This window comes from Macrotis lagotis, chromosome 4 (genome assembly GCF_037893015.1).
Source record: "Macrotis lagotis isolate mMagLag1 chromosome 4, bilby.v1.9.chrom.fasta, whole genome shotgun sequence".
In the NCBI taxonomy this organism is placed as follows: domain Eukaryota; kingdom Metazoa; phylum Chordata; class Mammalia; order Peramelemorphia; family Peramelidae; genus Macrotis; species Macrotis lagotis.
The window spans coordinates 249,854,579-249,869,614 of NC_133661.1; the positions used below are offsets into that span (position 1 = coordinate 249,854,579).

General features: G+C 37.2%; 1 protein-coding gene across 1 annotated transcript in view; it reads right to left on the reverse strand.

Annotated features, from left to right (window-relative positions):
• Window positions 1–15,036, reverse strand: part of YLPM1 (YLP motif containing 1) — a 64,082-nt gene that overhangs the window by 20,758 nt on the left and 28,288 nt on the right. The window contains 5 exon segments of the mRNA XM_074235715.1: window positions 1,456–1,601; window positions 2,074–2,269; window positions 6,610–6,699; window positions 11,130–11,514; window positions 12,417–12,546. Of these exon segments, the coding sequence (XP_074091816.1) occupies window positions 1,456–1,601; window positions 2,074–2,269; window positions 6,610–6,699; window positions 11,130–11,514; window positions 12,417–12,546 (947 nt within the window).

The following is a 15,036-nucleotide window of genomic DNA, read 5'->3' on the forward strand; positions in this document are numbered from 1 at the left end:
TAAATAGTACATCTTTTTTTTAAAGGAAATGAGATTCAAAGGAAAATATTATGTATGTTCATAGTTTGATCTAAAACTTATGCTTTACAGTTTTAAGAGTAAATTCTTTTCCTTAATGGGTGTCTGAACTATCTTGAAGGAAGCCAGGAGCTCCAAGAGGTGAAGGTAAAGAGAGAGAGAGAGAGAACTTCAGCTATGACAGATTGCCAGCCCAAACACAAGAGATAGGAGATGGAAGATGGAGTGCATGTGTGAAGGGTCAATACAGTTGGGTCAGGGAATGAGTGAAGAAGTAATGTGAAAGAAGAATGGTAGGGGCGGCTAGGTGGCGCTAGGGGCGGCTAGGTGGCGTAGTGGATAAAAGCACTGGCCTTGGAGTCAGAGGTACCTGGGTTCAAATCCGGTCTCAGACACTTAATAATTACCTAGCTGTGTGACCTTGGGCAAGCCACTTAACGCCATTTGCCTTGCAAAAACTAAAAAAAAAAAAAAAAAGAGGAAGGATGCAGATTGTGTTCTAAATATAAATATAGCATGTGTATGTGTGTGTATACACATATACATACATACATACATATATATATATATATGTAGGTATTTAAAAGTTGTCATGGAGATAGAAACAAACTTGAAGATCTGACAGAATTCTTGGGGTAAGAGAGGGAAGAATTAAAGATTCTGTAAGGCTATAAATCCAACTAGAAGGACAATGAATGTCCTTGATAGTAAAAAAAGAAAATTTTGTAAGAAAAAGGTTTGAGAGGGGAAAATAAAGAGTCTGTTTTAGACATACTGAATTTGAGAGCTTAGAATCAGAGCATCACAGATTTAGAGTTAGAAGATACCTGAGGGGCCATCATGCTACCCACTTCAGACACAAACATATAAGACCTCTTCAACAAAAACATCTGGTCAGTTACCAAATCCAGTTACCAAATGCCTTCATTTTACAGAGAAGAAAAAAAAGGTCCTATGGGACATCCACTGGAAAATGTCTAAGATATTACTTGGTTTGGAAGTGAATATCAAAAGAGAGACTAGGGCTAACCTATAGTTGCATAGAGATGCCAACTGAATCCAATTCAGGGAAAATACAGAAACAGAGAAAGAGGATTCAATACAGAATCTTGGGGCACACACAGAGTTACTGGGTAAGACAGTAATGATCTGGCAAAGCAATATCACAAAAACCCAAAGAAAAGAGAATTCAAAAGAAAAGATTAATGAAATCTCAAATTCATAGAGAAGTTCAGAAGGATAAGAAATAAGAATAGGCCATTAGATTTGGCAACTGGAAGATCACTAGTAACATTAGAGAAACCAAGTTCAGTTGAATGAAAAGAGAAGCGTTTGAATAAACTTTATGCTTAGAAAGTTAATGTATGTTGATAATGAAAAAGATCTCCCAATGGTAACATTTTCAATGTCCTAGTATTTGCTGAGGCATTTCGTTACCTCCAAACATGGAAGGTCCATGGTCATAAGCTGGTCTGTCAGTTTTCCGTTCATATGAAGGTCTATCAAATCCACCACGTCTGGATGAGGAGTGCTCTTTTTTATCACGATAAGACTGTGTCCGAGAAGGTGTTATTGGAGGTGCCCTGATTTAACAAAAAACAAAAAAGACAATTAATTGGTGGCACTTTTGCTTCTTAAATAGCCATAATTCTAAACCTTCTTTACCATGGATGCTTCACATGTCAAATTCTCAAAGTCTTTATACTGCTTTACAATAAAGATGAGTTTCACATATTCATTCAAAAAAAGGTTAAGAACTGCAAAGGTCATCTGCCTATTTAAACACATAATGGACTACCTTTTTTTTTTTTTAACAAGATTGCCTCCTAGACCTGGCTTATTATTGCAAAGAATTCCATGAAAACATAAATATTTGCTTAACAAAAAAGACTTTTTCATGTTATTTTGCCCACTCAAATAAAGTTACATAAGAATCTAATTATGCAGTTAATTAAGTTTCTGTAAAGACTGAATGACCAGTGGTCCTGGGTTTATAGTATCTTGCATTACTAACAGTCAGGAAATTTTATGAAAAGAGAATTTTCTATAGCATACCGGTCTTCCCGAGGACGGCGATCTCTGTCAAATCGATCACGATCATATTCAATAATGGCACGATCACGGTCTCGATCTCTGTGTGTTTCCCGATCTCTTTTAAAATCTCTATGATCTACCATAACATTGCTCTGACGATCAAAATAAGGTTCACGATCCCTATCTCTATCATAACGGTCCCGTTGGCCTGGGTGCTCTGAAAAAACAAATTAAGGTGAAATAAAACAAAACAGTCTCAATCCTAAAATAAAGATTAAAGATGAAACTGGTCTACAGATTGCTGTCAATTAAAATTTGAACTCCTTTTAGATATTACAAAGGCAGGTACTAGAAAAGCAATTGTTTGCACTTTTGGTGCAGTTGTGAACTGATCCAACCATTCTGAAGAGCAATTTGGAACTCTGTCTAAAGGGCTATAAAACTGTGCATACCCTTTGATCCAACAATACCTAGTAATGGCAAAGAATCGGGAACTGAGAGAATGCCTAACAATTGGGGAATGGCTAAACAAATTCTGGTATATGAATGTGATGGAATTCATTGTTCTGTAAAAAAATCACAGACAGGTAGGATTTCAGAAAAACCTGGAAAGAATTATGTGAAATGATGCTGAGTGAAGTGAACAAAACCAGGAGAACATTGTATATATTAACAAAAATAAGATGTGATGATCAACTACGATAAATTTAATTCTTCTCAGCATTACAATGATCAAAGACAATTCTAAGAGACTTGTGATAGAAAATGCCATCCACATTCAGACAAAAAACTATGGACTCTGAATGTAAACCAAAACATACCATTTTTATTTTTTTTTAATTGGTTTTATGTTTTTTCTTTCTCACGTTTTTCCTCTTTTGTTCAATTTCTTCTTTTACAACATTAACTAATATAGAAATGTTAAACATGACAGCACAAGTATAACCTATGTCAGATTACTCACTACTGTCACAGGGAGGGGGAAGGAAAGGGAAGGAGGTAGAAAAATCTTATAGAATCTTACAGAAAATGAATGTTGAAAATTATCTTTACATGTAATTGGAAAAAACTTTTTTTTTTTTTTAACATTTTTGCAAGGCAATGGGGTTAGGTGGCTTGCCCAAGGCCACACAGCTAGGTAATTAAGTGTCTGACACCAGATTTGAACTCAGGTACTCTTGACTCCAGGGCCGGTGTTCTATCCACTTCAAATAGCCGCCCCGAAAAAACATTTTTTTAAATTTATTTCTTATTCTCATTTTGTACAAATGTTTTTCTTTACATTAATAAAATATACTTGTTTACAAGTAAACAAAATACCCCTCCCCCATGAATATAGATAGACTTGCTTGGGCAAAAAAATAAAGGGGGGAGAAAAAAAATTAAAATTAAAAAAATAATAGTAATAATTGTAGCTATGGCCAGGTGGTGCAACGGACGAAGCACCAGCCCTGGAGCCATAAGCACCCGAGTCCATATCCAGCCTCGTAAACCCAATGATCACCGAGCCATGTGACATGCAAGCCACCCAATCCCCACTGCACTGCAAAAACCAAAAAGAAGAAAAAAGAAAAGACCCAAAATAAAATAAAATAGTAATAATAGTAGGGATGGCTGGGTGGCAGACAGAGCATTGGCCCTTGAGCCAGGAGCACCTGGGTCCCAATCCGGCCTCAGACACCCTAAGATCATACCGCTATGTGGCCCCAGGCAGGCCACCCAGCCCCACTTGCCCTGCACCCTCCCCCAAATAATAATAACAAAAAATGTGTTTCAGTCTTTGTTCCAACACCATCAACTCTGTCGTGAGTGGATCACATTCTTTATGATAAGTCCATCACAAAAGTTACTTCCATATTTTTCCAACGTTGCCATTGTTGATCACAACTCCCTCCTTTCGTATTTCTCCACTACCATGTACTATATTTTCTCTCTCCTTTCACTTTGACTCTGCTGTAGGGTTGCTGAGTGGCACAGCAGACAGATCCCTGGTCCTGGGGCCAAGAAGCCCTGAGCCCCCATACCACCCCTTAGACCCAGAGTCCACCTGGCCCTATGATCCTGGGCAGGCCATCCAATCCCAGCCCCTTGCAAGTAAAAAAAGAAAATTTGTTATATCTGACCACTGTCCCCCCATGGTCCATCCTCTCGTCCTTTATTCACATCGCCACCCCTTCCCCCTGCTCCCCCCTACTTCTTACTCCAGTTGTCTATACCCCATTGAGTATATTTGCTGTTTCCTCTCCTAGCCATCTCTGATGAGAACAAAGGTTCCCTCATTCCCCCTTGCCTCCCCCCTTCCATATCATTGCAATAGCTCATTGTAATAAAAAAAAAATCTTATTATGTGAAATAGCTTGGACTATTCCCCCTCTCCTTTTTCTTTCTCCCATTCCATTTCCCTTTTTTTCTTATTGACTCCATTTTTACGCCATATTTTATCTTCGAATTCAGCTTTCTCCTGTGCTTCAACTATAAAAGCTCCCTCTACCTGCTCTATTAACTGAGATGGTTCATATGAATATTATCAGTATCATTTTTCTATACATGCAGTTCATCCTCATTAAGTCCCTCATATTTCCCCCCTCTCCTCCAATCTCCATGCTTCACCTGAGTCCTGTATCTGAAGATCAAACCTTCTGTTCAGCTCTGGCCATTCCAAAAGGAACCTTTGAAATTCCCCTGGTTCATTGAAAGTCCATCTTTTTCCCTCGAAGAGGACATTCAGCCTTGCTGGGTAGTTCATTCTTGGCTGCATTCTAAGCTCTTTTGCCTTCCAGTATATTGTATTCCAAGCCCTACGAGCTTCCAATGTAGCTGCTGCTAAGTCCTGTGTGATCCTGACTGCAGCTCCACGATATTTGAACTGTGTCCTTCTGGCTGGCTGCTTGTAATATTTTCTCTTTGACTTGGGAGTTCTGGAATTTGGCTATAATATTCCTAGGGGTTGGTTTTTGGGGATCTCTTTCTCGGGGGGGATCGGTGGATTCTCTCCATTTCTACTTTGCCCTCTGCTTCTAGAATATCAGGGCAATTTTCCTGTAGTAATTCTTTGAAAATGATGTCAATGATCATGACTTTCAGGTATTCCAATAATTTTCAAATTATCTTTCCTAAGTCTGTTTTCCATATCAGTTGTTTTATCAATGAGATATTTCACATTTTCTTCTAATTTTTCATTTTTTTGGTTTTGAAGTATTGATTCCTGATTTCTGGTAAATTCATCAATCTCCCTGAATTCTATTCTTTGTCTGAAGGATTTATTCTCCTAAGAGAGTTTTCTTATCTCTTTTTCCATCTGGCCAATTTTGGTTTTTAAAGCATTCTTCTCCTCAATAACTTTTTGAACTGTTTTATCCATTTGACCTAAGCTGTTTTTTAGCATGCTATTTTCTTCAGCATTTTTTTGGATTTCCTTGACTAAGCTGCTGACTTCATTTTCATGTTTTTCCTGCATCTCTCTCCTTTCTTTTCCCAGTTTTTCTTCTAACTCCCTCATTTGATTTTCAAAGTCTTTTTTGAGCTCTATCATAGCCTGAGCCCAATTTCTGTTTTTCTTGGAGTCTTTAGTTGCAGGAGCTTGTGCTTCCTCATCTTCAGACTGAGTATTTTGATCCTTCTTGGGCTCATTTGCAAAATATTTCTCAATGGTCTTCCTCTTGTTTCTTTGTTCATTTTCCCAGCCTAAGCCTATTTTTTTGGGTACTTCCTGAGCTTTTGGGACACTCCCACAAGGGTCTCAGTGTGTGAGGCTCTGTCCTCCCTCCTGGTCTATGAATGACCATAAGCGCCCCCCTCTGCCACGGGGCTGAGGTGGGGGGGGCCTGCTGTTCTATTGGGGGGGGCCTAGACTGGGGTCAGGATCTGAATGTGGTCAGAGCTCCAGAGTCCTGTTCCAGGGGCAGAGGACAGAGCTCTGCAGTCTCTCTTCACTCCCCTCCCTCAGCTCAATGGGCTCATGCCCTGGGGGCTCCTGCTTACTGGCTCCGCCTGCTTCTGTTTCAGGGTCTAGGCTGCAGAAAGACCAGGCTGCTGGCTGTATGTCCTGAGGGCTGGGCTCCACGTGCTCACTCTGGCAGAGGTTCCCCCCCCCCCCCCCCCCCCCCCCCCCGCTGTTCCCCCACTTTGTGCCAGTGCTCCCCGGGGTGCAGCTCAGGAGACTCCCTGGCTGCTGTGAGCTGAGGCTCCCAGCGGCCTGAGGCTGCCTCTGGGAGGCTGAAGTTCTTTGGCTCTGGCGGGCCACCCCTCTGGCGGACTGCCCCTCTGGCCCCCCCTTTCTGCTCTTTTCCAGGTTACCTTGAGTAGGAGAACTGCCTCACTGGGTCCCTTTGTGGGTTCTGTCTCTGGAAACTTTAGTTAAGAGTCCTTAGTTTATGAGTTTTTATCAGAGAGCTCCTAAGACTCAATCCCTTCATGTTGCCATCTTGGCTCCGCCCCCCCCAAAAAAACATTTTTTAAAAAGAAAAAAGAAAAGCAACTGTTACCTAACTCAAAGGGAAAAATACAATATTCATATCTTAAAAGGTTTTAAAGGGTCCATTTCAGGGTATTTCTTACCTGTCTCAAAAGATCTTTCTGGTAGGGGGTCAGGACGCAGCGTTATTCTCTCCCCATAAGGTATCTGTTCAACTTTATTGGTGGATATGTCTAGTAAACAAGATTAGGAATAAAAACACTCAATGTGATACTTATGGTTGGTAAGTGACCTGGTAAACTTTAGATGCTATAAACTTTCTGGATGAGTTTAACACACTGACTTGTATGTATATGACTTCAAGACTTCTGGGTTTATATTTTATAACTACAGCAACAAGAAAAGAATAAAAGAGTTTAATAAAGACTCTTACTGACATGCTACCCTTTTCTGACACAAACATATAGGACCTCTTCAACAAAAACATCTTACTTAGTTACCAAATCCAGAATGTGAAAAACCTGTTTGTGAAAGCTAAAGCCTTTGGGGGAAAATTAATTTTTCTAGAAAAACAAAACAATTTGGTTCTTATATGTTAAATATATCTGCCAGTTAGCTTCACTTCTTAAAATATGGGATTCAGAAATGAATTCACAAAAAGTTATGCATTTAACAACAACTTTTGAAATGTTCAAGTACATATTTTTTTAGGGTTTTGTTCAAGTTCATATTACATTGTATTTCAATGATCAGAATACCTACAATAGTATTATGAGCACAAAAACAGAAAGATTAAATTATGCTTAATAATGTAAATTTGAGGAAAGAAAAAGTAGACGAGACATAAAAAAGAAAGGCCTGGCACAAATAGGGCTTGGTAACATCTTTTTCACTATATTGCTATGCTAATGCCTCAAGGTGGTGAGAGGGTAGCCTGGGGTTTTCACAACTCTATCAATGGCAGGCATGCTCTGGAAGGCTCCATCATAGTAGAAAGGTTTCCAGGAGGGTTATAATTTAACAACCAAGGACCAGTCTAAATATGAAGATACTCATCACTAGCAAGTGGGTCAATTGCTGATTTGTTTGGCTATGGCATTCTATGAAATTAGAACTTAAAAACCAAATGCATAAAGTTCTTATTCTCAATGTCTCTGTTCCTCCAACAAAAGATTATGACTTGCCCTTGACTGTTGCCAAACCTAGAATATAACACATCTGATTTGCAAGAGGTATTAACCTTTGGTAAAAATTTTTTCTAGTAATATTTTAGTTACATGATTCTTATATAAATAACAGCTGGATTGGTGTCATGGATAGAACACTAGACTTGGAGTTAGGAAGACCATATACACAATCTGCCTCAGACATGAAGTAGCTCTATGATTTGAGTTGGTCACTTCATCTCTGACTCAGTTTATTTTCAAAATGAAAATAATAGCACCTACTTTATTAGGTTGTGAGGATTAAATAACAAATAACATATACAAAAATGCTGAGTAAATATTGGCTATTACTTTTTCTAATGATTTGATACATTGTTTAAAGAGGATTTATTATTTTCCCTATTAATTACCCATTATAATGAAGTTTCTTTGTTTTTTTTTAAATAGGAAGTTAAAAAATATTCAGCAAAAATGTTCAACACATAAAAAAGAAAAATCTGATAACATGCAGTCTTGTACATTCCTAGCTCCCCTCTATATTCACCTGTCCCCCTCACAGAAGTGAAGAGAGGTACAGTCTCACAGCTACTGTTGCAGTTATTAGCATCATAAATCAAACACATCTGCCAGCTCTGGTCTTTAATCCTGTATTTAAATTGTGTTTTTTTTTTTGCTGTTGCTGTTCAGTCATTCATGACTCATGACTCACAGACCACATTACTCATGGGGTCTTCTTGGCAAAGATACTGGAATGATTTGCCATTTCCTTTGCCACTGGATTAAGACAAACAGTGTAAAGTGACTTGTCCAGGGCCACACAACTAGTACACACATGTCTGAGGCCAGATTTGAGCTCAGGCCTTCCTGTCTCCAGTGAGCGGTCTCCTTGTATCTAAATACTTTGTACATCTTCTCTTTATATGTACTCCCTATAATGTACTTGCTTGCCCCATGAGAATGTAAGCCTTTTTTGGAATATGGATAGTTTCCTTCTTCATGGCATGTAGGAGTTGCTTAATTAATAAATGCTTCTTGATTCACTGAATCTTTTCACTAGATAGGTCAACTCTACACATAAATACTTACTTATATTGACAAGTGTCCCTGTACAACATCATTTTACTAAGCAATACTGAGGAATGTTACCAAGTTACACAAATTGATAAACAGGAAGAATGGCAATATTTTGCCTGTCAGATTTATGGATAAGGGAAGAACATAAGACCAAATAAGAGACAGAGAGTATTACAGAATGTAAAATGTATCATTTTGAGTACATCAAACTAAAAATGTTTTACACAAACAAAATTAATGCAGCCAAGATGAAAATGAAATACCCTTTGATCCAACAATACCACTACTGAAGAGGTGATGGAAAAAAGAGTAAAAATATCACTTGTACAAAAATATTCATAGCAGTCCTGTTTGTGGTGGCAAAGAATTGGAAATCAAGTAAATGTCCTCCAATTGGGGAAGGTTTAGCAAACTATGGCATATGTATGTCATGGAACACTACTGTTCTATTAGAAACCAGGAGGGATGGGAATTCAGGGAAGCCTGGAGGAATTTGCATGAATTGATGCAGAGTGAGATGAGCAGAACCAGAAAAACACTGTACACCCTAACAGCAACATGGGGGTGATGATCAACTTTGATGGACTTGCTCATTCCATAAATGCAACAATCAGGGACAATTTGGTGCTGTCTGCAAAGGAGAATACTATCTGTGTCCAGAGAAAGAACTGTGGAGTTTGAACAAAGACCAAGGACTATTAACTTTAATTTAGGGGGAAAAAAAACTGATGTCTTATAGTCTGATCTTGCTAACTCTTATACTTTATTTTTCTTTCTTAAGGATATGATTTCTCTCTCATCACATTCAATGTGGATCAATATATACCATGGAAACAATGTAAAGACTGGCAAATTGGCTTCTGCAGGGAGTGGGAGAAGGGAAATAAGATTAGGGGAAAAACTGTAAAACTCAAAATAAATAAAATCTTTAAAAAAAAAAGATGAAAATTAAACCAAGAAATAGGAAAATTTTTTAAAGTATGTTTCTCAAACTGTGGTATATGAATATGATAGAGCATTAATATTCTATTAGAAATCACAAGGAAGGGACTTCAGAACAGCCTGGAAAGAACTGCATGAAATGATGCAGAGTGAGTGAGCAGAAACATTAGAAAATTGTACACACTAACTGCAACATTGCGTGATGATCAACTATGATGAATTTATATATTTCAGCAGAATAATAATCGAAGACAATTCTATGATGATAGAAAATACCATATATATTCAGAGAAAGAACTGTGGAATTTAAATGTAGAACAGCTTATTATCTTCAATTTTTTAAAAGTTGTCCCGTGTATTTTGTCTTTTTTTTCCTCTCTAATAATTTTCTTTTCCCTCATTTGGATTTGATTCTTCTCTCACAACATGGTTAATATGGATTTCTGTTTAGCATCATATATAGCTTATATGAGATTACTTTCTGTTGGGAATGGGGGAGGAGGGGAGGAAGAGAGGGAGAAAAATATAAGACTCAAAACCTTGCAAAACACTGATTGCTGAAAACTACTATTGCATGTAGCTGATAAAATAAAGAAAATGTTCAATAAAAAAATAAGTATGTTTCTCTGATAAGTCTTACTTCTCAAATAATAAGAGAACTGACTCATTAATATGAATATTAGTCATTTCCCAAATGATAAATGGTCAAAGGATATGAACAGTTTTCTGAAGTAGAAACTGAAGTTATCTGTGGTCATATGAGAGCATATATATCAACTTTGCAACAGATAAACGAGCTGTGATATATGACCGTGATGGAATACTATTGAACTAGAAATGATGAGCAGGATACTTTCAGAAAAAACTAGAAGACTTACAGGAACTGATGCAAAGTTTAATGATTACAACCAGGAGAAAACAGTACTCAGTAATAATACTGGACAATGATTTAGCAATTCTAACAATACAATGATCCAAGACAATTCCAAAAGACATATGAGGAAAAACGCTATCTCCCTCCAGAGAGAAAATGGAATGCAGATTGCAGTGCACTTTTAAAAAATTATTATTCTTATTCTTAAGGTTTTTGTCTGTGTTTTCTTTTGCATCACAGTTAATACGGAAATGAACTCTATGATTGCACATGTATAGTTTAAACCAAATTGCTAACCTTGTCACTGAGAGGAAGAGAATTTAGAACTCAAAATTTAAAAAGAAATACTAAAATTTTTGTTTATATGTAATCTAGAAAAAAATTAAATGTCAAAAAAATCTAAAATAGTTCAGTAAGAATAGAAATCAAATGTCTGAATTTTAAAACTAATCCCAAGTGCTTTGTTTTACAACTTAACAGCAAGGAAAAAGCTAAATATATTGTAATAATACGATTAAGTTAAAGTAGAAGTTGTATCAGGCATATATTATGCTTGAGACTTTTCATTATTTACTACTAGGGATACAAGTCTATCATTGTTACTTACCTCGGCCATGGCCATAATCCACTGTCTGCTGCACTGGAGGGGGTTTAGACATTGCCTGCATAACCACAGGAATTGGGCTTGGAGGGGGTATAGAAGAATGAATAGGTGGTGCTTTCATTGTAACAGATGGTGGGCCTGTTTCTGAGGTATATTCTGAATTCAGTCCTTTATCTTCATTTGTATCCCAGAGTCCATGGAAAGAATCTTCATCCCAACGTTCTTGTTCCATAGCAGCAGGCTGTGGTTTTACCACAGGTGGGGGAGGTGGGATTGGGACAGGGGGCCTCGTTAAAGGAATAGATGGTCTTGCTGATGGAGTAGACTGTCTCATACCTGGAAGGGGTGGTTTACCCATAGGAGGAGGTGGCCTGTAGGATCCTGGAGGCTTTACAAAGAATAAAAGATTGACTAAGTATACAAATTGCTTCCATACTTAAAGACACTTGGGTTGTCATCAACAGTGAAAGTGTTTGTGATAGATAATAGTCTTAGCTCTGCTGTAAATTTATGGCATGGACCACAAAGAAAAGCAGACACCTTTGCCCCTACTGCTTTCTTTCTAAGAATTATCACCCCATTTCCTTAAAGACCACACAGCAGCTTTAAGTTTGGTCAAAAGATCTATCAAGAATATATGTTGGGGTGGCTAGATGGCGTAGTAAGGGGCGGCTAGGTGGTGTAGTGGATAAAGCACTGGCCTTGGAGTCAGGAGTACCTGGGTTCAAATCCGGTCTCAGACACTTAATAATTACCTAGCCGTGTGGCCTCGGGCAAGCCACTTAACCCCATTGCCTTGAAAAATCTTAAAAAAAAAAAAAAGAATACGTTGAGGGGTGGCTAGGTGGCTCAGTGGATAGAGCACCAGCCCTGGAGTCAGGAGTACCTGAGTTCAAATCTGGCCTCAGACACTTAATAATTACCTAGCTATGTGGCCTTGGGCAAGCCACTTAACCCCACTGCCTTGCAAAAAAACCTAAAAAAAAAAACAACAAACCCAACCAAAGAAAAACACAAACCATATCTTGGCCAAACTTTCTTTCTTCTCCCCTACTATGCTCCAAATCCTTATAACATATTCTGCGCAGAACAGAGTTTATTGTCAAAGTGTGGAGGAATCTACTAAGTAATCACAAATTACTCTAATAGTCTGAGCTTGGGCTGCTCTTTCATTTATCTTGAGTAAAGAGACCAAGGAATGAAAGAAAAAAGACAAGATGCCAACCACTTCATGGTTCTTTCCCTCTTTTTGCTAAGCTTATAACCTGAAAAACAGATCTCATTTCCTACCTGAAAGATCCCAGGTGGCCGAGCAGATGCAGCCTGCAGTCTTGAAGGCTCAGGTGGTGGCGGCGGGAGGTCAGGTGCTTGTGGCTCAGCAGCAAAATCTTTGAGTTTCTGAAGTTGTTCTTTCTGCTCTCTGCATGGACATTACCAGAAATGGTCATGTCCTATCTTAATCCTTTTATAAAGTATTTAAGACTGATGCACAAAGAGAAGCTTTACAATACTCACTATATTTCCCACAGGGGAAAGAAAAAACCATAACATCCCAACTGAAAAGGACTTCAGACAGTGATCTCTGCCTCAAGTGGGTCAATAGCTAAACCAATGAAAACCAATGGTTATGTTTTCTTAAGGCACCATTAAAACAGAGATTTTATAATCTCTATATGCTTTTCAGTGTTTCATCATTTAATAATCAAGTGTTATCTTTCTGGTTTTGAGCCTTCATATTCTTAAGCCTATTTATTCTTGTTTATCTTTATACCCAAAGATTAAACATGAATTGCTTTTATCCCATGATATATTTATATATATATAAAACATTTTCTGTAGCTACAGAAAGAAATTCATGCTTCAACTGATAATATTCATACCTTTCTCTTCTCTAGTCTAACCAATCATATTCCTTTAATCTTTCCTCACAGAAACCTTATCCTATCCATTTGATTTTCTTTGTTCCCTCTCCAGTTTCTCTAAATATAGTGCCCTCAAACTAAACATTACAACAAGGGACTAGTTTACAATCCAGTGGAAAAACTTTTAGGTCTTCTAAACCATATTTTAAAAATTTTACTTATTTAAGGCAATGGGGTTAAAAGTGACTTGCTCAAGGCCACAAGCTAAGTAAGTATTAAGTGTCTGAGGCTGGATTTGAACTCAGGTCCTCCTGACACCAGGGCCAGTGCTCTATCCACTGTGCCACCTAGTTGATCCCATACTTTTAAAATATATCCAGTGTTGTTTTGACTTTCCACAATAGCAATACAATTTTTAATTGTATTATACATATGTATTATAATTATTTCTTATATTGCATTATATGTTTGGATAAGATAAACATAACTTTAATTACAAGGAGCCGAGATGAAATTAGCAAATAAATTCACTATAAATTTAGTATTTCTACACTAAATACAGAGAAAAAAATGATTTTCAGGTAGAGTAAAACTAATACTACTTTTCAGAAAAAAGATGAACAATTCAGTATGACTGATAGATATAGCAATAAGTGAAAAATATTTCATGAAAACACTAAAACAGCCATTTTCCAAATGCTAAGAGGTCAAATGATATAAACAAATGATTCTCAAAAGAAAAACTGTAAACACTTATAAGTAACCATTTGTAAGAATGATACAAGTCTTTAATGATAAATGTAAATCAAAAATAACCTTGAGATTTCAGAGTGGAAGATTGGGAAATTGGGAAAGATGGCAAAAGATAGGAAGAGTATTTAAGGGGTTTCAGGAAGAGACATACTGATATGTTGTTGGTAGAGCTGTGAATCAATACATTCCATTTCAGAAAGCAATTTAGAATTATGTAAACAAAATGATTAAAATGTCCATGCCTTTGACCCAGAGATGCCACAGAAAAATCCTCCTATCAATGGATATGAGAGGATCAGTATTTACTTGTTCTTGTCACAATTCTGAAATGCTCTATCAATCTTAACACATTTCTCATAGTTAAATCTCCAAGATTCCTAGATTTCCTGTTGTGGAAACTTCAACCTGAACTATACTTGTAAGTGGCTACCTTTATTTGAGGTTATGGTTTTTACATAATATTTTCTACAGTGGAATAGAAAACAGAATCCAACTATTTTGGCTCCAAGTCTAGTAGTATTATATATGTACTGAAATTTGTACTCAAATATTTATAATAGCATTTTTTATAACAAAAAAACTGGAAACAATGTCCCATCAATTGAGGAATGCCTTAAAAACTGCATTATGAAAATGAAATGAAATATATCTGTCTCATAAGAAATGACAACTATGATGACTATATAGAGCATAGAAAGATCTACATGAACTGTTGCAGGGTGAAGTAAGCAGAGTCAAGAAAACCATGTACACAAATAACTATAACAACGTAAACAGAAAGAACCACAAAAAAATCAAAAGTGAATGCTGTGTTTATGACTAAGGAAGAGTTGGAGAACATCACCAAAAACCAATTAGATGATTTCGATTACATTAAATTAAAAAGCTTTTGCACAAATAAAACCATGTAACCAAGATCAAAAGAAATGTAGTAAATTGGGAAACAATCTTTACAACTAATGATTCTGACAAAGGACTCATTTCTAAAATATACAGAGAACTGAGTCATATTTTTAAAACAAAAAGCCATTCCCCAATTGACAAATGGTCAGAGGATATGCAAAGGCAATTTACAGATGAGGAGAGCAAAGCAATCCATAGCCATATGAAAAAAATGCTCTAAATTATTAGAGAAACGCAAATTAAACCTTCTCTGAGGTACCACCTCATACCGCTCAGATTGGTCAATATGACCAGGAAGGATAATGATCATTGTTGGAAGGGTTGTGGGAAATCTGGGACACTATTACACTGTTGGTGGAGCTGTGAACTCATCCAACCCTTCTGGAGAGCTA